Source organism: Lactuca sativa, chromosome 8 (genome assembly GCF_002870075.4).
Source record: "Lactuca sativa cultivar Salinas chromosome 8, Lsat_Salinas_v11, whole genome shotgun sequence".
NCBI classification, from domain to species: domain Eukaryota; kingdom Viridiplantae; phylum Streptophyta; class Magnoliopsida; order Asterales; family Asteraceae; genus Lactuca; species Lactuca sativa.
The window spans coordinates 249,728,788-249,753,434 of NC_056630.2; the positions used below are offsets into that span (position 1 = coordinate 249,728,788).

Below are 24,647 nucleotides of genomic sequence, written 5' to 3' on the forward strand. Positions count from 1 at the left end.
TTACCGTTAGTAGGCCTCATTCACGAAGCTGGTCTATAAGGGGTGTTTAAGGAAATTGCCTATAAAATGACGATTGAATGGGTATCCACTCTTACCCACCGCACTCTTGACTAGTGGAGAGTCGTTAGCCGAACGGGTAGGATAGGACGAAACCTTCCATTATAAGTATAATGAATTACTAAAGTAACTAAAAGTTTTTCAAAATTCCCAATCTTAGTTACTTAGGAAAAGTGAATTGATGCAATTCCATGAAATTACACTTTGTGCCCTTGCGAAGACGTTAGTGGAGCATGTGTGGTTAACCGGCACACTAAATGGTTCTAAGCAAATGTAGCAAAGGGTGACTCAATGTTTGTCATAGTTCGGTGGAGCGTGTGTGGTTTACCGGCACATCGAATAGGTGACTGTAACATGTGAGGGCACCATGTAAGTTTGCATGGTTATTCACACCCGCTTTGTGATCCTCGACATCCCAGTCACAAACAAGAGGGGCATATCGAGATTTAAATATGCCATTGAAAGTTCAATGAATCTCAAAGGATCTAGGAGTTTTCATAGATTTAAAACTTAAATTTCTTTTTCGTTTTTCGTGGTGGAAATTAGTGAATCGTCATTCACTTACCTTCAAATATTCTGCAATTAGGGTTACGACATCCCTCTCCCGAGTTGTAGAATATTGTGTTGGGTCCTAGCCTTAGTATTTCATTTGGGTGATTTACTAAGGACTCAATCGATCAACTAACTTGAATTTGTTTCTCCCGTTTTGTAGATGTCAAAGTTCGACAACTATGGTCTTCTCAAATCCCGTGGAACACGCATTCCACATGAAGATGATATTCCACGATTCGATCGAGGAACAAGAAATCATGCTTCACTTCCTCCTCCTCCTCCAATTATTCTCCCTAACCCACAAGATTGTAAAATTGAAAGGTTCAATATCACTCAAGCCCTTTTGGCAAGTAAACATAAAGAAGGAAAGTCAGTGTGTGCACACGTCTTAGGGATGAAGTCACACATTGATAGGTTAAGAATGATGGGATCCGTTGTCGGTGAAGAGATGGCTTTTGATTGGGTTCTTAAGTCACTTCCTAACTCGTATAGTGAGTTCGTAAGAGAGTACTATATGATAAACTGCGACGTAACCCTTATAGATCTCACCTATATGCTTATTGCTGCTGAATCAGCAATGGTTTGGCACAATAGAAAAGCAAAGTTGATTGGTGAATCTGCCTTCGAGACCTCTATGGATATAGACAATGGCAACGAAAGACATGCTATGATTGAAAAGATTGATCATAAGAGAAAGGCGATGTCTGAAGTAGTTCCATGTCCTATTCCAAAAAGAGTCAATTTGCTTTTATTGCCACGAGAAGGGGCATTGGAGACGAAGCTGCCCTATTTACCTAAGAGATCTAAGAGATGGGAGAGTCGAAACGTATGGCTCTAATATAGGTAAAATCCATTAACTAACTCTTTTAAGCTTCTATTCTAGATTCTTAATACATAATGTGATAAGATTACAATTGATGTCTTGTAAGATCGAAGAAAAGAAAGGAAGCTTAAGGGAAGAAGTGAGCAGAATCTAACCGTGAAGGAATGAATTTCGATCGCGTTTCTCGAAGATTAGATTCTTGAGCTACTACTTAGAGTTAGAATTAGATTGCTAAGAAAGATGTATTAGCATAAGTTTTTCAATGAGTTGCATTGTAAGGACAATTTTTTCCGCAATAAAATAAATTTTGATTTTAAATTTGATTTATTTATCCTTACAATGGCGTGTATGAAAAAATTGATGTTAAAATTATTAGCAATAATGGATTTGTTTCTTATTGTGTTATGGAAAGTCGAGAATTTACCAAATAGGGAGAGTTTCTCATCGCCCCAGTTTCAATTGGACAGAAACTTGGAATCATGCAACTTGGTTGCACGATGAATGAGAAATTTCATATTTTGGAAATTAGACTAATTCAATGACAAAGTGTCAAGTGAAGGAGTAGGAGATCAAGTACACAAATTTGTGTGTTGATCAAAGTCCACCATAAGAGTAACAAAGACATTCGTCATGATTTACTAAAGGTTTAGTAAATATGATTAAGTGTAATTCTGAATTAATTGAAAATGATTTAAATCAATAGCCGAACGAATAAGAAGAGTCAAGTAGGCAGAAAGATAAAAGTTTCTCCATTCTAAGAAGAAGGGAGAGTACCTTTTATGCTTTATGATAGGTCTTAATGATTAAGAACCATATCTCAATTGATCCTCTAAGTAAGTCTTAGTACAATTGTATGTTTAAGAAGAGGAATCAAGAATTGAAGAAATGGTTAAATCAAAAGTCAATCATAATTCATTCCAATAACAAGTCTTAAAGTTAAGATTGTGACAATGAGTGAAAAGTATTAAAGGTTTATAACATTCATCAAATGTGGAAAGTTGTGATGTCTTGAATAAGACAAAGACCGACTAGGACCAATTTATGAAGTGTTTTGATAAAAGCTACACTAACTCTTGAATATTTGTTTGTCAAGAAATGGTTATATGACAAGAGAATCTTATATGTCAAGGAGTCAGTGGGAGTCTTAATGGTCTTGAAAGGTTTCAAGAACAAATCAAATAAACCTTGTCGATCATCACTAGCACACGAGTTGAGGTTTACAACCTATCGTGTTGACAATATTTTGATTCTGTGCTATTCCAATTGAGTTAATTATGCATGTGAGTCCTATGAGTTCTCATCTTAAACGCATAAAAGGCAAGGCACCTTAATCAATGAAAGGTACATTGATAGGAAAAGGTGAGCTGCTTAACTACTTGGAAGACGTGGTGGGCAGCTGTGCTACCATAAGGCAAGAAATCAAGATTAAAAAAGGCTCGTCCATATGAGTTTGAATTTGTCGTAAACTTTGGTTTTAACAAATTCACATGGATAGGAACAAATACACCATTTAAATCTAAGTGTCATAAGATTTCCTCCTTCATGAAAATGATTGTGAGGAAATGCTTTCACTAAGAAAGATTTTAAGAAGATAGTGATTGTAAAATTGCATTCTCGAATTCGATCATGGTTACGGTATCCCTTTCCATAATTTGAATTGTGAGGTTTGGCAATTAGTCTTAATTGTTAAGACACACATATGAACTATCTAAGGCAAAGGTGTATAAGTTCAAGAAGCCTTGATAAAAGATTATCAAAGCACTAAGTATTAGAAACATGGACTTCAGAAATTCAATAGGTATTGTCTTTCTGAAAGTTAAGATGTTTATGAATACATGTCGAAGCTAGTGGGAGCATAAGTGTTATGTTTTATAGTAATCATCATGATAGTGGGAGCATAAAAGTTATGATTGTATGATTATTATGGAAAGTATTGCAAGTTGGCAATATTAATTATAGAAAAACAAGTGTTATACCTTGCAAAGTCGTAAGGGTTGTAAAGTTGTTTTGCTATAATTAAGGGAGAGAATATTATGCTTCATTTCAAATCTAAAGGCTTAGGTTGATAAATTTTAATAAATTTAGTCAAAGGTACATAGTGTGTTCTTAAAATTTCGATTATGATTACGAAATTCCTTTTCACAATTTGAATTTTGAGAACATAGCAAATCAAACATTGTGCATCGTGTCCCATACGCTTCGGGTATAGGATCGATTGCAAATGCTTTAATGTTTGACCATTCTAAAATTTTCCAAATGTCTAGCGCATTTAGAGGGAAAAGGGACTAGAATTGGTTTTGACCAAAATAATTAAACAACTATCAAAGGACGATCGAAAGTTCGACGAGGATTGGTTGCTTGTGAGTAGTTGGAAGCATGGTATTTGATGGACCATATTGACATTATTATGAATAGATAAGATTCTATTAAGAATGAGTTGTCATATTGAAAATATGGAAGCGTGTCCATATTAGGAATTGAATATTGAAAATCTATGACTAGATTAGAAACTTTTATGAAAAAGGATGTTCAAAGGAATGTACTTTGAGTGAGAGACATCATATCTAAGGAATTGTCTTGTAACAATCTCTGTTAGAGGACTTTGTAATATCATTGGCAATAGTCTTTGTGACTTTGGTGCAGTGACATTACAAAAGGATCATTGCATAAAATGTTAGAATCTAGCATATTCTATAAGTAGCAAGAATTTGATATTCTTTCACTTATGGAAAAGGATTTGGAGTTGTGGAATTAGAATGATTGGAAATGTGTTCAATGTGATCTATTTCACAAAGTAAGAACCATAGGTAAACATTGTGTGCATGCTAGGAGCATGGGACAAGTGTAATAGTTAAAGTAAGAAGTTGATTACCCGAAACGACAAATAATGAGTAATCGATATGGTGATAAATAAAAGGTGTTTTATTTATGCTCAAAGGGTTGAGGCCATATGGGATTAGTATTATTCTTGTGTTTCACTTTGCATGTTTTGACTTCCAGAATAATTGAGTTTATTAAGAATAATCAAATTATTCAAACGAGCCACAGTCGTTCATATGTTGGAAGTAGATATGAATAAAGATTGTCGTGAATTGGTGTGTGGATTGTCTAAAAGAGTATTAGACATAAGAAAATGTTTGCTGCAACATTCATGAGTGCTTATGAATATGATTTGAGCATTGGATTAAACCCACGCTCACTTGGATCACTCCATGAATTGTATCACGAGTGATTGGTGAGACGATAACATCTTATATTCTTGAAACCGAGATGTGTGAGTTGTATCTTTCAAATCGGTTGCACATTGATAATATGTAAACACACTAGTAACTTGGTGTTATAAAACATATTGTTGTGTGTGATTCGGTGAGTGAGTGCAAGCAAGCATTGTATCAAAGTTTATCCGTTCCTTTTATCCAAAGTAGGATAAAAGCGATATCTTTGGGACCCTCGATGGTTTAGTGATGACAAACGTAAATGCTCGGACGGGATAGGGCTAATTTGATTTGTTCAATTAGTCTGTCGTCATAAATCAGAAATCGAGATATAGTACAAAGAGAATGATTTGAAATCATATCTCATACGATATCTAGAATGGAGGAATATATGATCCCTTATCTAAGGACACGCGTATCTGATAGGATCAGAGTTGACAGCGGCTTTGGAAAGCTACGATTGCAGATCAGGATATGAAGTCATACGCAGAATAGTTATTAGACTTATCCAAGTGGGAGGCTGTTGGATTAGTATATAAGTCCATAACTATTTTGGTATGTACTTGACCCGATGGTGCATGGTCCTTTTGGGTTGCCTTCACCAAAGCAACTTGATTGGAGAAATAAATAAAGAGAGAGAGGTTATTATGATTTATTAATATGTTATAAGAATACTATATTAAAGGAGAAATCATATTTTCTTAATTAATATTAGTCAATAATTAATTAGGAATTAATTTTGTGATCAAGTGTAATTAATTAAACTAGAGGGGCTGAATTGTAATTATGTGATAGTTACAAAATATGGTAATGGTTATCCTAAATATGGGTTGAACGAATTCAAGGAGATAAGGATCCTTGAAATCGTCCAAAGGATAAAGGATAAGGGTTTTCAAGGCTTATCTTATGGTTGCTTTGTGGATAAGCAACTAGATAAGGATAATGACTGAAACCCTATCTCTACACCTATATAAAGACCCTAAGGCCTTAGAATTCGTGTACTTGTTCCCAAGGAGTCCTAAGGACGAATTCTAACCTCTCTCCTCTCTCTTTATACCTTCTCCATTTGCTCTTGGTGTTTGTAAGTCATTAGAGGAGTGACACTTGTGACTCTAAGCATTCCAAAGTCAATTCAAGGTGGAATTAGGATTGTTATTGCTATATAACAATCAAGGTATGTTCTTGAACCCATTCATATGTTAATATCGATTTCATATACTAGAATTAGGGTTTATAGTCTTGGATTCAAAGCATGTACAATAGAGAAACCTAGATCCAAGCATTAGGGTTTGTATGAGCACATAGGATGTCTTATGACCAAAACCCATCAAAAGTTTGACCAAGTTTGACGTTAAGGGTATTTTGGGTATTTGAGATTCTAATTGAGATGGTCATTTGGCTAGATTAGGAGGCGGTTGAAGCTAAGACATGGAGTTGAGATCTCATCAGTTTTTGTCCAGTTTGCGAGGTGAGTTTTCCTCATTGTATCTATGGGTCGAAGGTACCAAGGTCGGCCTATTGATTGGATATCCTAATATTGATATGCTGAGCATGGAATAGATATGCATGTTTATGCTAGTTCTTGATATGCTAGTCTGGTAGATCTGTAGGACTACTAGTGATTTTGTCTGCATGATTATCTATATATGATATTATCGGTTATATGTTGACATATTGTGTTGGGTTGAGGTTGTACTACTATGTGTGGTAGCTAACAAACCCTAGAGCATTCCAAATATGAGCTGAGGGATGGGTAGGGCATTCCAGACTCATATTGAGGGCTCAAGAGCATTCCAGATACGAGCTAAGGACCGGGCGGTATGCCAAACTCGTATTGAGGACTTGATTGTAATTCAGTCCGAGGAGTGATATGGTCAGGGAACATGCTAGACATAAGTTGTGGTCCCCGAGGGCAAGCCATACTTATGTTGTGGTCCCAGGGGTAATCCAGTCATTTAGTTGTGGACCCATTGCATGTTGTTATTACATATATGTTATTTGGTTATGTGTTGGTATTTTGGGAGAACTCACTAAGCGTTGGCTTAAAGTTTCAGGTACCTCAAATGACCGCGAAAGGCGAAGGCGTGATCGTACACATCATCTTGTTATGATTTATGATTTTAGGAAAACTCTGATGTTGGAAATGTTTTGAAAACTGTTTTGTAAACACTTCATGGTTTTGGGTTATATTTAAAAAGTTTAAATTTATCATGAGTTTTGTGAGTGTTACAATAATAAATCATTCTAAAATGTAAAAGACTGTTGTGATACCGCTGAAGGGTTTGATACATAAAATAGAGTGTTTTTCACAAAAAAATGCAACGAAAGCATTTATTAAATAACTAGTTTATTTTAGAACATTTTAAATCAAAACCATCATGGATCAAATTACATAGATTAGAATGATATTAAGACAACCAGGTGTTTTAGAATGACAACCTTTGGTGACTTTAATCCCACTCGAACTTGGGGAGTTAAAGTAGATGGCAAGAACAAAGAGCTAGATCTTCTGTACAAATATCCACAAGCAAGAGTAAGGCACTATGAAATGTTTGTTCCCTTTTTGTATTAGTGATTTCTTAAGCCTTTAAGTATTAAGCTCAAATAAGCACTAAAGGAGAAATAATTATGAGCACTAAATGCTTGCAACTAGCTTCAAAAGAGCAAGAGATGGAGAGTGAGACATGCTGTCGGTTTTGAGGGTCTTCCAAGGGAAGAAAAGAGTAGTGATTTTACAAGCACCATTCCCCCATTTATACTCACATCCAAAGTCTAATGCCCATACTTCTTTATAATATAAGTAATGTCTAGCTAGAGGCATACAGAGTGAAAGAGGTAGGTTGGAAAGAAACCTCGCATACCGTTGAGATCTACGACTCAAAGATAGAAAAGAGGATAGAGGTTTGACTCGTTTCTCTAACTAGATAAAGCAAACTGACTGTTTAAAGTTGAATTGAATCCAATGTGTCCAAAACTTTTTGTATGACATAATAAATCATACTATATGATATAGTAACTAGTTTGTTCCTCTATAATTATTATTTTCATAAAACAATAATTATTCTCTAATTAAATAAAGGAGTTGAATTTATTTATTAATAATTAAATACTCAATAAATATTCAATAAGTACCAACTTGATTAAGGTGTAACCCTATAAGATCATATATTATTAGCAATATCATTAAATAATGATTCTTGAGCACATAGATCCAACATGATCACCACTACTCGTATCCACACAGAGCTTACGCGGATGTTTCTAGACTTCAAAACACCAAAAATCAATCACTTCTTGTGTTATTCCTTTGTTGAAAAAACAACACAAAGGGAAGGAGGGGTTGGTTAGGGAGAAAGAACGGAGTTTAAATTATGAAGTGTTACCATTAAATAGGATCAACCTTCTTTATATATCAACTCAAATTGGTGGGATTTTCTAAATTTTTCCAAGCCATTAAGTTAATATTTCCATATCTTTTAACTAGTTAGCTTAAATCATTAATTGGTTCCCAAGATAAGCACATCAAGAATGTGTTGGATAAATTTAGCATGACAAATGCTAAAGCCGTAAGTATGCCTTTAGGTAGTCAATTGATACTTAAAAAAAAAAAGAATCACCACTAGTGGACAAAGATAAGGAACATATAACTAGGCTTTTGTATGCATCAATATTATGCACCTTGATGTATGATGGTATGTATGACGTCGGGCATAATAGTTGTTAGTAGGATTATGTCTAATATAGGGAAATAACATTGGGTAGTCATCAAGTGGATTCTATGCTACTTGAAAGACACATATCATGTTGATTTTTGTTTTAGAAGAAATTCTTTTATCTTTAAAGTATTCACAAAAGCAGACTTGGGTGGATATACAAATTTGTGGAAGAGCGGTAAAAGTTATGTGTTCACTATTAAGGGTACAATTGTTAGGAGGATGCCGAGACTTCATAAAAGAGTGTTCTTCTTTCAACCATAAAAGTAGAATACATGGTTATTATAGAAACTAAAGGAGCTTATTTGGTTTAAAAAAACTTCCTACCAAAGTTGAGCATAAATAATGTAACAACCAAAAATACGACCCAAAAATTTCTTTTTGAAAATCATAATAAACCATAAATCATCCAAAATCATAAGGGAAAAACATGTATCATGTGTAAAAAAACATTATCCCAAATACTGTGACAAAACATATGATAAAATATCAGAGTCTCAACAATCCCAGGCTTAATATGGTGGTGTGTGTGCCATGTGATCACCCCAAGCTCTTCCCTTTGCTACCGGAAGTACCTGAAACCAAAACTTCAACTATAAGCACGAAGCTTAGTGAGCTCCCCCAAACTACCACATACCATATAACAATACATATAACACATACTGGGCCTTATCCAATGCATCGGACCGAAGTCTTGAATAAACTGAACATAAAATAAACGTATAACATAATCACATTAACTACATCGGTCTTGCCCAGCATCAGACTGGAGTCCAGAACATATAACATATAGCACAAACACGCATGAATCACGAAGACATCAAGCATACATAACTACTTGTTAGAACCACCCCGGTATCGGACCACAGTCCGAAACTACTATCATCTAAAAGGTTTGGCATTGTGGTCGTAGACCCGTTCCTACTGGAAGGAAACTCACCTCGTGTGACTGACTGCTGAAACACCGAGTGGGAAATATCTGACTGCTGCTCCGGCGACTCTCCGGCTATAATTTCCACAATGACACTTAGTCAAAAACTGATAACTATTCTTAGGGTAAAATGACCATTTTACCCGTGGCCAAAGTCAACATTCTAGTCAAAGTCAACTTCCAGTTGACTTGACTCGCCGAGTTGGTCCATCAACTCGTCGAGTCCCTAGTCTTTCAAACGATACAACCCCGACTCTACTCGCCGAGTCTAGCGTGAACTCGATGAGTTCTCCTTCAATGATAACATTGGGATTATCTTCAACTGACTCGCTGAGTTCTTCCTTGAACTCGCCGAGTCTGTCTTCATCATATAAATGTGTCCAGTCTATGACTCACCGAGTTATATGAACAACTCGTCGACTCCGTCTTCATGGGTTGGGAGATTTCCTTGGACTCGCTGAGTCTGTTCATACACTCACCGAGTCCCATGACTTCCAGGTCCATAATCGCGTTCATCTTGTTGATTCCCCCTTCTAGACTCAACCAGATTCCTCAGGAACATAAAAGGTTGGGGAACTAATACCCAACTCGTCGAGTCCCAAGAACGACTCACCGAGTCCCCCAAAGTCTATGTCCATAAACTCGGTTTCTGTCGAGCTTATCTCATCCAAAGGGTAGATCTGACCTCCTAGGGTCGATATAACACGTAAAGTCACGAACTTTACATCCATGCATGGGTATTTAAGCTCAAAAGACCCAATAATGAGGTCTACAAGATGCATGGGGCTACCATGGCCATAAAGTTTGCATCTTTATGCCATGTAACCCTCCCTAGAACCTAGATCTGAGATATGAACCACTTGGAAGGTCCCAACACCAAGGACCAAGGTTTTTGAGCCAAAACCCTCTTAATATGGGGAAAAATAGATCTAAGAGAAAGAAGACCAAGTTGGAAGCTTGATTACCAGAAAAGATGGCAAGTAGGGTGTAGTTCCTGGATCTACTCTTTCTCCCTTGAGTCTTCTATCTTCCAACTCTTCCACTAGCTTAAAATACACCAAATAACACTCAAAATAACCAAGAAAGCTCAAGTTCACTTATGGAGTATTAGGGTTTCGGGATTAATGCTCTGGAAATGATGGAGGCTGGACTAGAGCCCCATAATGTTGCTTAAATAGGGTGCAAACCCTAAATATTAGGTTTTCATCCAGCTCGGCCTACTTGCCGAGTCCGGGATTCGACTCCTCGAGTAGCCTCATTTAAACCCGCGCTTCGACTGGCCTCTATTCGACGAGTTAGGGCTACCAACTCGTCGAGTAGCTCTTATAAAATGAATATTTAATGAATTAAATACGTACCAGGAATGAGGCGTTACAAATAAGATGATTATATTATTCACTGTGACAATTAAAGTGCAATTCATCTCGTGAACAATGGAGTATATCGTGCACTAAGCACATCCAGATGAGATTCCACTTTATTAGAGAGCTTAATAGTGATGTTACACGATCCTTTAAAATATTTTGTACAAAGAATCAAAGAAATATGTTTACCAAGGTGCTAACAAGTGACAATAAAGGAGTTGAAGTTGTTCTTAGCTTCAATTAGCTTTCTAGAAGGTTGATGCGAAGACAACAAACTAGAGAGAATAGGAGGTTTACGAGAGTTATACACATTGGATGACAGTTGATTTGTTTATCAGCCTCCAAGTAGGCGATTGTTGAATTCTAGACTTGGTGTTAAGGTTGTCCACATTAAAAATGGTGGTAGAGGAGAATATACATACCAAACCAAGGGTGATACTATGTTATTGTCTAGACATAATCTCACTCTCTCTCTCTCTCTCACTCTCTCTCTCTATCTATCTATCTATCTGTGTGTGTGTGTGTATATACACACACGCACACACACACACACACACACACACAGAGAGAGAGAGAGAGAGACTCAATGTACTTGTAAACTTCACCGTCGAGATAAACAATAAATTTATCTAGCTTGTCCATCAAAATAATCATGTGAACCATGATATTCTCTAGTCTTCTTTATATTTGTTTCGCATCCTTTAATTGTGCGCTTGTTGGTTGAATATCTAACCACAAGATCCAGATCTAGTTGAGGTGGAAAAAGTCTAATTATAATGTCAAGTCTCCATAGTTAACTTCAATAAGCTCTTACTCGATCACTTAGACCATAAAATATGGAGATATTGGAGGGAATGCCAACCGAGTTTTTGCTTTCCAACTATACATTGCATAGACTATAGTATGTAGAATCAACGATATATATGTTGCAACATGTTATTTCGTTGCATAAATGATATTAACCTTACTCTATATATTACATTAAGAACTTGTAACACAAATTAGAAAGTGACAATATAGAAGTATAGAAATTTGTAACAATGTTGATGTTTATGTTGCAACATTGTTAAGGTTACACTTATTGTACACAATATGGCTAGAAGAGATTGGAGAAGCTTTTGTTGCTTATTTTTAATGATGAGATTATGGAAATCATTCATGTCTTTTGCATAGAGATGAGATTAAAAGCATGCCCATGTCAAACTTTGTTCAACCTTTTTGAGTGGGACAAAAAAATTACATTTTTTTTTCCAATTAACATCAATCGACTAGTCTGACTCGAATGCACAACACAATACAAGGTCATATACATTGTTCAATTCTGCCATATTCTGCCCTATTTAGCGAGAAAAACGGGAGCCTAAAGGAGTTGAATGGAAGCAATTCAAGATAGGAGCATAGAAGTGTGCAAAAATGTTGAATAAATCATACAAACATTTTTTTTGGAACATTTCTACTCCATGCTACCATGCAAAAGTATTTTATCAAGGAAATGTCAAAGTGAAGATTATAATATCCAAATTCTTTTATTTTTGAAATTACAATAATGAGATAAAAGGATGTTTATTCATGTAAAATCAATTCTGACAAGAGTTTGAATATGCCTACAAGTTCAAGGGAAGCACTCAAGGTAAATTATCAACGATTTAAGAATGAATTCACAAAGAATAAGAATTTCAAAAACATCATAGCAGCTCACCCATGTATAACTGCAATCATTCTTGACATGAAAAAATACCAATCAAAAGAATTATTTGGGAAAAAATGTGCCTACTTGGTGGTTTGTAGTAATTTGATAGTTCAGAGGCTTAAAGTTTCAAATGTTTAAACGGGTTTGTCCAGGTTCCAAGCCCCTTGGGGTCAGTCTCCTCCATCTTGTAATCCTCATGTTTTGTTCCATTGCCAATTCACAGCTATATTTGTCAAATCAGCACTATTCAGCAGCTACCTCTTGACTTGTAAGAAACGTTTACTCGCAAATTCCCACCAGTATTCTATGTTAATCTTGCAAAAACCCTGAATTAAACAACAATACTGACACCAACCACGTACCTAGCTAGATTATTAATTTTCATCTTGTATAAATACCAAATCCAAATAAAAAAAAAGACCTTTCAACCAATCATTTTATCCTTTACATGAAAAGCTAGAAAAATGTATAAATGAAGAAATAGATAATGAACTGATTTACCTGATTCTTAATTGGACCAATGTAGATGAAAAGGAATGGATGCAGACGCAAGAGGTTGAGAGAAAGGGAGCTCAATAAACTATTTTATTTTTCATACAAATGTAATCTAATCTAACAATCCAAATTCACCAAAACTTTTGAAATTGACACCTTTAAACAACACCCACATTACAGTCGTCATACATTTATAAAATCCAAATAGTGGTATCAAGAAAACAGTATTAGATAGCAAATGATAATTTATATTATGCACTCATAATCTACTTGCATTCCAGAGGATCTATATGGCTTCTCTTCCTCTCTTCATCTTGGCAACTCTAACCATAACTGCAACGTACATCTTGTCCATGGTTTCATCTGCAAACCTGAAAAGCTTCCATCTCCACTGCTTCTTGAACAACAAAACTCCAATAACACCCCAAAACCCTGTTGCAAAACCACTCAATATGTCCACGTAAAACAACCATACCTTCTCCTGCCCATCAGGTGCTCCGTATTTCTTCTTGCCCATTGTTGACTGGTCTTCATGATTGTAGCAATTGTTTGGCAATGGTGGTCCACACAGATCTTTGTTCCCAGCATATATTGATGGATCAGTAAACGTCTGCAACTGACTTCCTGTTGGAATTCGTCCTGACAAGTTGTTGTGTGACAAATTCAAATGGCTCAAAAAGTTTAAAGCCGCCATGCTTGGAGGGATCATCCCGATTAACACGTTATTTGAGAAATCAAGAGATTCTAACTTTGACATGTTTCCAATGCTGTCTGGAATACTCCCACTGAGATGATTATTAGACAAATTGAGACCCACCAACATAGAAAGTGCAGTTAGCTCCTCAGGTATTTCTCCTACAAGTTTGTTGCTGGAAAGGTCCATGTTAAAAAGTATTTTCCAGGTATGTGTATAGTCACGATCGTAACCTTTCAAGACTTGGATCACATTCTCATCAATATTAAGCATTTGAGCGTGCAACGCTGCTCTGCTACCCTTAATCATGCCCTTGAGCTCTCCAAGACAACGAGGAATTGTTCCGATTAAGTTGTTATATGCAACATCCAAAATTTGAAGATTTGAAGCTTTGCACAATGACTGAGGAATGCTTCCGGAGAAGTTATTTTTGTGTAACCTTAAAACCATCAAAGATGCAATGTTTTCTCCAATCCAATCAGGTATATTTCCAGAAAAGTTATTATCACCAAGATCTAAAACATTTAACTCCCTTAAATTCCCCAATTCTCGTGGAATTTCACCGATAAAGTTATTGTCATTTAGATCTAGCCAATCTAACCTTGAATTAAGACCTATAGAGCTTGGAATAACACCAGACAACCGATTTGAACTAAATATCATGGTATGCAGCCCTTGCATATTCCCAAGACATTTTGGAATTTTCCCATTTAGCCTATTTCTGGACAGATCAAGATAGTTTAAATCTTTCCTTCTACATAACGACCTTGGAATTGACTCATTGAAAAGGTTATTCTGCACATCTAATGCCGCCGTAACTCCATCTCCGGTCAAATCAAAATTTCCCCCATTAGGAAGGTTGGTCAAAGGTCCGTTGAGTTTGTTGTGAGAGAGATCTATGAGAGGAATGATGGGCATTTTCCGCATCCATGTGGGTAGAGGTCCTGAAATTGAAGCATTCGATAATACTAATGTCTTGAGTTTTCTTTGATTTCGAAGCCATTGTGGAAATCCATTTGCAATATTGCAAGAACTAAGGTGAAGACCTATCAATTTGAATGGAGGGATCCACTCGGGTGAAACATTGAATGTCAATTTAGTGTTGTAAGAAGTATCCAAGTACTTGAGCATCGAATGGTTGGCAAAATGGGCTTCAAAAACTACTCCTTCTAAAGAATTGTTGGAGACATCTAAAGAATGAAGTTTGGCAAGTTTCCCCAATGAAATTGGAATAGTCCCATTTAGAAAATTCCAAGTCAGAGAAACTGATTGTAATGAAACAAGTCTCCCTAGAGATGTTGGGATGGGCCCCGTTAACCGATTGTATCCGAGATACAACTTTGTTAAGGTTTCGAATTTTCCAAGGGATTCTGAAATTGAACCATTCAATTGATTATAAGAAAGGTCAAGTTTGCAAAGTTTACCCTGGAATGTCGGAATTGGACCAGTTAACTCGTTATTGGATAGATCTAATACTTCTAAAAACCATAATCTTCTTAGTGATTCAGGGATTGGACCAATCAATCCATTGCTTGATAGATCTATTTCTCTTAAATTGACTAGTCTTCCAAATGCATCTGGAATTGTACCATTTAAACTTGAACTTAGATCCAACCCCTCCAAAGCATATTGACAGCATTCTGAAGAGTTTTTTGGGGCGTGGCTCATTTCTTTATCAAAATTATTGAATGATGCACTCAATTTTTTCAAGCGACACAGTCTCCAAATTCCAATCTGCTCAATCTGCTTAAACTCATTAGAAGAAACATCAAGCTCTAGAAGATTAGGCATTAAAGGAACCGATGAATTCAATATGTTCCCTGAAAGGTCAAGGACACTTAGGGAACTCATGTTTGTTAAAACAGGTGGAACCATGCCTTCAAGAAAATTTCTGCTAAGATCCAGATGTTGGATATTAGAAAGTGTACTGAAATTAAGATGAAGGGGTGATAGAAACGTCTTATCAAGCCCACAACTTGACAAACGCAGCTTTGATAAAGAAGGGATCATGTTTAGCAAGTTTGCAAAGTTCCATGCTAAACTAAAATTAAAGTGTGAAAGATCCAAGAATGCTAGGGATGTCATATTTTTTAAAAAGCCAGGGAGTGGACCACTGAAATGATTAAAACCAAGATCCAGGTGTTCGATGTTAGGAAGCATTCTACTCGAATTAAGAAAAGGACCAATATCAGCATTGGAAAGTCCACAATATGACAAACTCAACTTTTTTAACGAAGGAATCATGAAAAACACCAAGTGCAAGTTGTGTACTCCACTAAGATACAATGAACTCAAGTCAAGATGCTCGAGTGAAGAAAGGCCATAAGTCCATGCCATATCATCTACCACCAGCCCCATGTTTGAACTGAGATCAAGAACCTTTAGATTAGAAAGATTTCCAAGGTGATGAGGAATAATACCTTCAAAACCAGCATGCGAGAGATTGAGGTATGCCAACTTTTTGAAAGATCCAATGAACTCAGGGATCCTGCTTCCCCCAAAATAATTCCCACTGAGGTCCAAGTATTTTAAATGCCTCAACTCTGCCAAAGAAGATTTCAGCTCATTACCATCTAAGAAATCGCGTTCAGGATCTAAGTAGTACTGATTGGGAGGGAAAGAAGATGACATGCTCCTTAGAAGAAGACTATCAACATGCCCAGTGACGCTGTCACAGTGGATTCTTTCCCACCGGCAACATTCATTGCCAACCCATGATGACAACATGTCAAGGTCATCTTTGACACTCTGTTTGAACTTGAGAAGAGCAAGACGCTCTTTCTTAAAGCATCCCACACTGGTATTTTGAGCACCCAGACAAGTATATGTAGTGGCAACCAAGAAAATAGTAACGAAAGTGATATGGAGCCCTAAACCCCTCGGATTCCCCATTATCAGCCCCAGCTTGATCAGTTTAATTTAGAAAAGATTGAAGTGGAAAGATAGATTGTTATGATGAGATCATGGGTTAATATGATCAAGAAACTGGTTCCTTTATAGAGCCATAAATTAGGAACAAGTTATTGTCATGGTCCCATAGAAGACTTAAAGTCAGCAGACAATTTGAATCCACTCACCGGTTTTCTTTAGGTCAATATTGTCTTTTAACAAAATATGAATTGAACAAACCCAGTATTTGACGGACAAACATTTACATTTTTGAGAAATCAAAACATAGTTCATATATTTTGTAGACCATAGTTATAAATTATAAACTTTATTTTGATGTTCAAAATTTTACAAAATTAACTACAAGAAAATGAGTTTAATTCAACTGTTTGACTGAACCAGTTTGATGTGTCAAGCCTAACAGATGATAACTTCTATTGGCTTAAATTCAAATTTTCGTCTTACCTTTTATAAAATTGTAGTTTTGTCAAATGCACTATGATATAATCAGAAGTGACGATGTTGACACATTTAAGTGGAAACTGGTAAAATCTAGAACCCTGGCTAAAAACCATAGTTTTGTCAAATAAATAAATTATTTTGTTCAAGATCATTAGTCAATGTGTTCACATGTAATAATACATAAATCTATATATGCCATGATAGACCTGTCACCTGACTTTGAAGTCAAGAAAGTTGCCCCCAAAGTTAGTCTTTTGTTTTGTAGTATTAAAGTAAATTTCAAGGTCCATTTTACATATAAAAATCTGCAGGTTAAGTACAAGTTTCAATTTTGTTGTAAATCTGTCCCTAACTTTGGTTTTTGTTTTGGCACTGGCCCTGTAGTAACAAACAAGACGTTAACGTATGACATATTTGACCTAATTTTGTCTTTTTCTTATTCACATTAACACATTTACATATTCCTTCCCCTCGTCTTCCGTTAATTTCTTGAAAATTCTGTTTCTAGGGCTTTTCTACTATGGGTGTTTGTTGGTAGCAAGTTCTTGGGCTTTCTTGGATAGGTATATGTGTAAGATTACTTGGGTTGAAACTTGTGTAAATAACAAGCAAAAATAAACCCGTATGCAACAAGTAAAAAGAATACGTGAGAATGGAAGAATTGAAACCAATATATTACTTGAACAAAAGTAAAATAGAAAAAGTCTTGTATAAAAGAAAATACCATACCATTGATCCTATTTATACTAGACAAATAAGTATCCTACTTGCATTCTAAAACTATGCAGGATATAAAATAAAAGACTTAAATATGGCTACTTTCCTAATTGCCCATTATTTAAACTAAACAAAATAAACTCCTAAAATAATAAAACCGATTAACCCAACAATCACCCCCTTAATCGGTTTGGTTATACGAGCCACTCGTTCAAAACAATGTTTAATCATCATCTTTTCAAACCATCCCCGATTCTCGATTTTTCCCGGACATCCGACCTTCACCTTCGTCATGTCAAAAGTCTTCTAACAACCCATTTTAATTGGTGACAACACATGTGACATATACCATGGCATCCCGTTGGACATGTTCATTACCATCTAGACTTTTCTAGGATTCACGACCTCTCCCCGACCACATCCGAAGCCACCCGATTTGAACTTCCACCGCCATAATGTTCACACCGTGTTGTTTGTCCAATCTCTTCCTTTGTTTCGATTACCGTTCTTCAAAGAGGCAACTCCACCAACGAAGAAAACAAAGCTACCCGCTTCACCATTTTCTTTCAATCATACCAAACGAACTGAATCCAAAGCCACCTGCTTTGACGGATCCTTCCTGCCCGCTTTTCACGCACCTACGTCGGTATCCCCTTATCACGAACAAACCGATCAAGAACTTATTCTCTTTTTTTTTACAACCCCGACCTAATCAAACTTGTTCGGAGAGCACTTTTCCACCGAACAACAAGACAATGTCACGACCACCTTTACCGTCTTCCGTCACCTGCAAAACGAACCGATTCAAAGTCACCCGCTTTGACGTCTTCCCGTTCGTTTACTCCGCGCCTCCGGTTAATCTCTCATAAGCCTGATAAGAAACTGGGGTTGCTTTGTAATCAACCTCGAATCACACCCCCTTAAACCGAACCCGATCCCTGCTGCGTCTGCCCCACAACGAAAGGCTACGGTTTTCTTGAAACTGACTTTCAAACCGGTAACATCTTCACCTCGCTCTGATACCAAATGTAAGATTACTTGGGTTGAAACTTGTGTAAATAACAAGCAAAAATAAACCCTTATGCAACAAGTAAAAAGAATACGTGAGAATGGAAGAATTGAAACCAATATATTACTTAAATAGAAAAAGTCTTGAATAAAAGAAAATACCATACCATTGATCCTATTTATACTAGACAAATAAGTATCCTACTTGAATTCTAAAACTATGCAGGATATAAAATAAAAGACTTAAATATGGCTACTTTCCTAATTGCCCATTATTTAAACTAAACAAAATAAACTCCTAAAATAATAAAACCGATTAACCCAACAATATGGTGGTCACCGGATGAAGAAGAAGGAGGGAGTGCCAGTGATATAGGGGCAAAAGGTTAAAACTAGAAATGGAGATTGAGGTCAAGCTTATTATTGTAACACAAGGGCATAAGATTTTTTTGGTTATTTATTCAATATGTCTTTTAATTCTTTTGTCTTGAAAAATATAAGTCTCAACCAAGAGGTGTGTTGGGAGTGGGGGTGTTAGTTATTAGTAGAAATAACAAAAGAAAAACAAAAAACAATATAAGAAAGACAAAAAAACGAAGGTTAAAAAGTCATTTTACAAGGGTTTAACAATCATTTACCAACGGAGGGACATATTACATAACAAAATCCAAACTTAAGGGAAATTAAGAATGCTACAAATTCAAAAGTTAGACAGTTAGACTTGGTTTTGGTATACCACATGGACAATTTATATAATTCACTCTTATTATTATTATTATTATTATTATTATTATTATTATTATTATTATTATTATTATTTAACACGATGGTACGGGACTTTAGGGTCCCTAAATTACATGCAACATTTAGCTTGTTTATTTGTTTTTTTTTTTATTATTATTATAGTTAACTGTGGGTTTCTTAAATTACAAGGTCTTTTTTGGTTGGACAAAATGGAAGTGGAAGAGCTAATGGAATGGATCATTCTCATTCCATTGTTATGTTTGGTTGCTCTACTGAAATGGAATGAGTGAATAATCCATGTTGTTTTGTAGGAGGAATTGATTAGTGAATGGAATGAAATTAACTACCAATTACGAAGATATCCTTTAGAGATATATCAAAAGAAATGGTAATCAATAATCAAATTAAATTAACCCTCGAGTGTATGGTTGTAATCTTTTTAATAAAGCCTTCATGCATGTGAACACATTCTTTACCCTGTAAGCCACCCCATGGTCTGTAGGTTTTTTCACAAACCTGTAACTTGGATGTAACAGTGATAGAATAAACAAAGCAAACAGAAAGCAAAAGTTTTTACTGAAAGCTTACAGCTTCTTATTCAGTAGAAAAAACAAGTGGAGAGGATGATCCTCAACGTACACATGCAGAGACTATTTAAACACAAAATTATGCGACTAATAAGGAACTAATTCTACATGAGACCCGGTCTTCATAGCCTACATGGCTTTGATTTATTCTTGTTGACTAAAAAACGTGCATAAATAAACACTTAATAAAAATAAGAATTATAATAACATTTTCCTCCTTAATTCTGATTTTCAATTTTCTTGATTCCAATCATCCTGCACATTTCTTCGTGCTTCACCCTAGTTAAAGCCTTGGTAAGCATGTCTGCCTTTTGTTCCTTCCCATCTACATGAGCCACTTCAATTTCCCCATTCTCGACACACTCCCTTATGAAATGAAATCTCACATCTATGTGCTTGCTCCTCCCATGAAATACTGGGTTCTTCATCAGTTCTAGAGTCGATTTATTGTCAACAAACATCTTCACAGGAGGGATTTTCTGACCTGTTATTTCTATTAGCAGCCTTCTTAGCCGGATACCTTGGCATGCTGTCATGGTGGCAGCCATAAACTCAGCCTCGCAAGAGGACAAGGCTACGCACCTCTGTTTCTGTGAGGACCAAGTGACCATGTTCCCATTTACATAGAAGACCATGCCCCCTGTACTCCTCCTGTCTTCTACATCTTTTGCATGATCACTGTCTGAGAAACCTGTGATTGTGAGCTTGCTGTTTCCTTGAGTGTAAGTCAAACCATAGTCCAGAGTTCCTTTGATGTATCTTAATATCCCTTTGACTGCTTGTAGGTGGACTTTGGTGGGTGTTTCCATGAAGCGACTAACCACACCCACAGCAAAAGACAGGTCTGGTCTTGTATGAGTCAAGTATCGAAGTCCACCTACAAGACTCCTATATTCTGTGGGGTTTACCAAGTCTCCATCTCCTTCTTTGGTTAAAGATAGCCTATGCTCCATGGGATATCTTGTAGAATTACAGTCAAACATGCGTGTTTTTTCTAGCAGTTTTCTAGCATAGGCTTCTTGTTTTAGAGTAATACAGTGTTTTTGTTGACTTACCTCCATTCCCAGGTAGTATGTTAGGAGCCCTAGATCGCTCATTTCAAATTTGGCATTCATCTCCATCTTGAACTTCTTTACCTCTTCAATTGAGCTCCCTGTCACTAGCAGGTCATCGACATAGACTCCCACGATCAGTACATTTCCATTTTTCTTTCTTGTGTAGACTGAGTATTCTTGAGGGCATCTTCTGAAACCAAGATTCTTCAGATATCGGTCCAAACAAGCGTTCCAAGCTCTAGGGGCTTGCTTGAGCCCGTATAGGGCTTTGGATAGCTTGAGCACCTTGTGGGTCTCGTCTTTCTTCTGGAAGCCTTCAGGTTGAGAAACATAAACTTCTTCTTCTAAGTCACCGTTTAGGAACGCCGATTTCACGTCTAGGTGGTGCACCTTCCAACCATTTGATGCTGCGAGGGCTAGAATTAGACGAATAGTTTCGATTCTTGCCACTGGTGCGAACACGTCACCATAATCAATACCTTGTTTTTGTACGTATCCCTTTGCCACCAATCTAGCTTTGTGCTTGACTATTTTTCCCGTCGGATCCCTCTTTACTTTGAATACCCATTTCAAACCAATCGCTTTCCGATTCCGTGCGAGATCGACCAGTCTCCATGTGTTATTCCGTTCGATTGCATCTAGTTCCGCCTCCATTGCATCTCTCCATTCCTTCTGTGTACAAGCTTCTTTGTATGATGTTGGTTCCCCATCACTGTGAAACAATAACAATTCTTCGGGGGGTATATGGATTTCTTCTGTGGCTTCATATAGATCAGTAAGAAGACGGTATCGCTTTGGTGCGCCTCCGCCGGTGGAGCTTGAGGCTGTAATCGTTGGTGACATTGGTGAATTTTGATAAATGGGTGAATTGGGGATCGCTGGGGAATTTATCGGGGTATCCGTTTGACCTTCATCTGGATGACCCGAGTTGTTTGACTGGTCAAAATTGACCCGGTCTTCACTTATTGGAGGCGGGTTTACTTCTTGGTCCGGCGTGTCCAGTACCCATTCACCCCAGCTATCTTCATCATCAAAGAAATCACCATCAAGATTAAATCCTTCCACCGTAAAGCTCATCTCCGGTGTCGCCCTAATCTTTGCACTTTCTTTCCAATCCCAAGCTCGATTTTCTTCAAAGACTACATCTCGACTCACATACATTTTTCCTGTATCTGGGTCTAATAGTCTATATGCTTTTGAGCCTTTTTCAACTCCCAGATGGACCAATGGCTTGCTTCTATCTTCGAGCTTCTTTAAGTATCCCTTAGTGACCTTCATGTGAGCTAAGCATCCGAACACTCTGAGGTGGTCGATATTTGGCTTTCTCCCAGTCCAAGCTTCGTATGGGGTTGAGTTCTTCAAGGCTTTCGTTTGAACTCTATTTAAAACATAAACAGAGTGTGACACTGCTTCTCCCCATAGACTGTCTGGCATTGTCATTGTCTTCAAATTGCACCTTACCATCTCCAATACCGTGCGATTTCGTCTCTCTACTACTCCATTTTGTTGTGGAGAGTAGGGAGATGTGTATTGCCTCTCTATTCCAATCTCCTTGCAATATCTTGTGAATTCATTCGACAAGAACTCACCACCTCTGTCGGTTCTCAGCATTTTCACTCTTTCCCCTGTCTCAGTTTCAACCTTTTTCTTGAAGTTCTTGAACGTCTCAAGTGCTTCATCTTTAGTTTTCATCAAATACACCCACATTACTCTGCTGAAATCATCGACAATCTGCATGAAGTACCTGTTCCCGGACGGCGTGGGTGGTGAGACTGGTCCACATAAGTCACTATGAACCAATTCAAGCTTCTTCTTTGCTCTAAACGATGTTTGTGCTGGAAAAGAATTCCTTGATTGTTTTCCCACCAAGCATCCTTCACAGGGTGATGAGGGGATCTTGATCTTTGGCACTCCTGTAACCATTTCTTTGTCGACCATCTGTTTCATGGAGTTGAAGTTTGTATGCCCAAGTCGCTTGTGCCATAGCCAAATTGACTCGTTGACTTCAACGTTCAAGCACACTACACTAATTTCTTGCAGCTCGATTTTGTAGAGCCTGTTGCTTGATCTGCGAACCTTCATGAGCAATTTTCCAAATGGGTCATGTACCCACAGGAATGGATCCTTAATCCGTATTTCATCTCCACCCTCAGCCAACTGCCCCAAACTGATAATGTTACTGCATAAGTCGGGAATGTAGTAAACATTGTCAAGTTTTCGACTTCCACCATCTTTACATCTGAACACGATCGAGCCTTTTCCGTCAATTCTCACTTTGGAATCGTTTCCAAATTTTACATGCCCGTGGATAGACTCATTCAAAGTTTTAAACTTTGATTTATCACCAGTCATGTGATTGCTGGCTCCACAATCAAGATATCAGATCTTTGATTGATTGAAACAAGCGCCCTTTGTTTTCAGCTCTGGTTTCAAGTTTTCTTCGTTTAAGAATACTTCCCCAGTTTCTTCCCTTTCATAAATGGACGAGAGTAACAATGCAGGTTCGTTGTCTTCCTAGATCAAGTTGTTTTCGTGGCTTCTTTCTTTCCTTGGATTCTTACATTCTGTGGCATAATGGCCATATTCTTGACATCTGTAACACTGCTCCTTGCTTTTGTCAAAGGTGCTTGATCCATGTGAATTTGCATTTTTCTGAGTGTTGTAATCGACTTTGCCACGACCACCTCGACCACCGCCTCTATTGCGTCCTCGTCCTCTTCCTCGTGACTCATTGAATCCGCCTCGATTTGACTTGGGTTTTGAATCATTGTCTCGATTCTTTTTGCTTCTCTCAGACCACTCTTGAAAAGTTAGAAGCAATTTCCGGTCATCACTATCTCCAAAGCCTTTCATTCTTTCTTCATGTGCCTTTAGACGCCCAATGACCTCTTCCACGGACATTTCTTCTAAATTTCCAAACTGCTCGAGAGTCGAAGCGATTTGAAGAAATTTACTTGGGACTGCCCTGAGTAATTTCTTTACGACATAGGACTCTTGAATTGTCTCGCCTAGTGTTCTCATGGTGCTTACAATATTCGTGATTTTTCCTGCGAAGTCATCCACACTTTCTGCTTCCTTCATTGTTAGTGCTTCAAATTCAACTTTTAATGTCTGAATTCGAGCAGATTTTACCCTGTCTGCACCCATGAACATTGTTTTTAAAGCCTGCCATGCTTCTTTTGCCGTTTTCTTTTCTGCTAGCACCATTAGGAGGTCTTCAGGTATCCCCTGATAAATGGCTGCCAATGCCATGTTATCTTTCTTTGATTCGACCAGGGTATTTGCAGTTCTGGGCTCGACCGCATCCCATACGCCCTGTGCCAACATGAATACCCTCATTTTTATCGCCCATGCGCCATAATTTGATCTTGTCAGCATCGGATAATGAAGAGTGATTTGACCATCCTTTTCACCGTTTCCGTTATTACCACTACTACCACTGTTTGTCATCTCTTCGCGAGATTGAAATTTTGGCATACACACACCCAGGTATGCTCTGATACCAAATGTAGGTTTTTTCACAAACCTGTAACTTGGATGTAACAGTGATAGAATAAACAAAGCAAACAGAAAGCAAAAGTTTTTACTGAAAGCTTACAGCTTCTTATTCAGTAGAAAAAACAAGTGGAGAGGATGATCCTCAACGTACAC

General features: G+C 37.2%; 2 protein-coding genes across 2 annotated transcripts; both read right to left on the minus strand.

Annotated features, from left to right (window-relative positions):
* Positions 1 to 13,126: 13,126 nt before the first annotated feature.
* Positions 13,127 to 16,426, minus strand: LOC111893262 (receptor-like protein EIX2). Its single transcript, XM_023889325.2, has one exon. It carries the CDS (start codon positions 16,424 to 16,426, stop codon positions 13,127 to 13,129), a length of 3,300 nt encoding a protein of 1,099 aa, XP_023745093.1.
* Positions 16,427 to 23,510: 7,084 nt separating this feature from the next.
* On the minus strand, positions 23,511 to 24,446 carry LOC111893264 (uncharacterized). Its single transcript, XM_023889326.1, has one exon. The coding sequence runs from the start codon at positions 24,444 to 24,446 to the stop codon at positions 23,511 to 23,513; it is 936 nt and encodes a 311-aa protein (XP_023745094.1).
* Between the last annotated feature and the right edge of the window lie 201 nt (positions 24,447 to 24,647).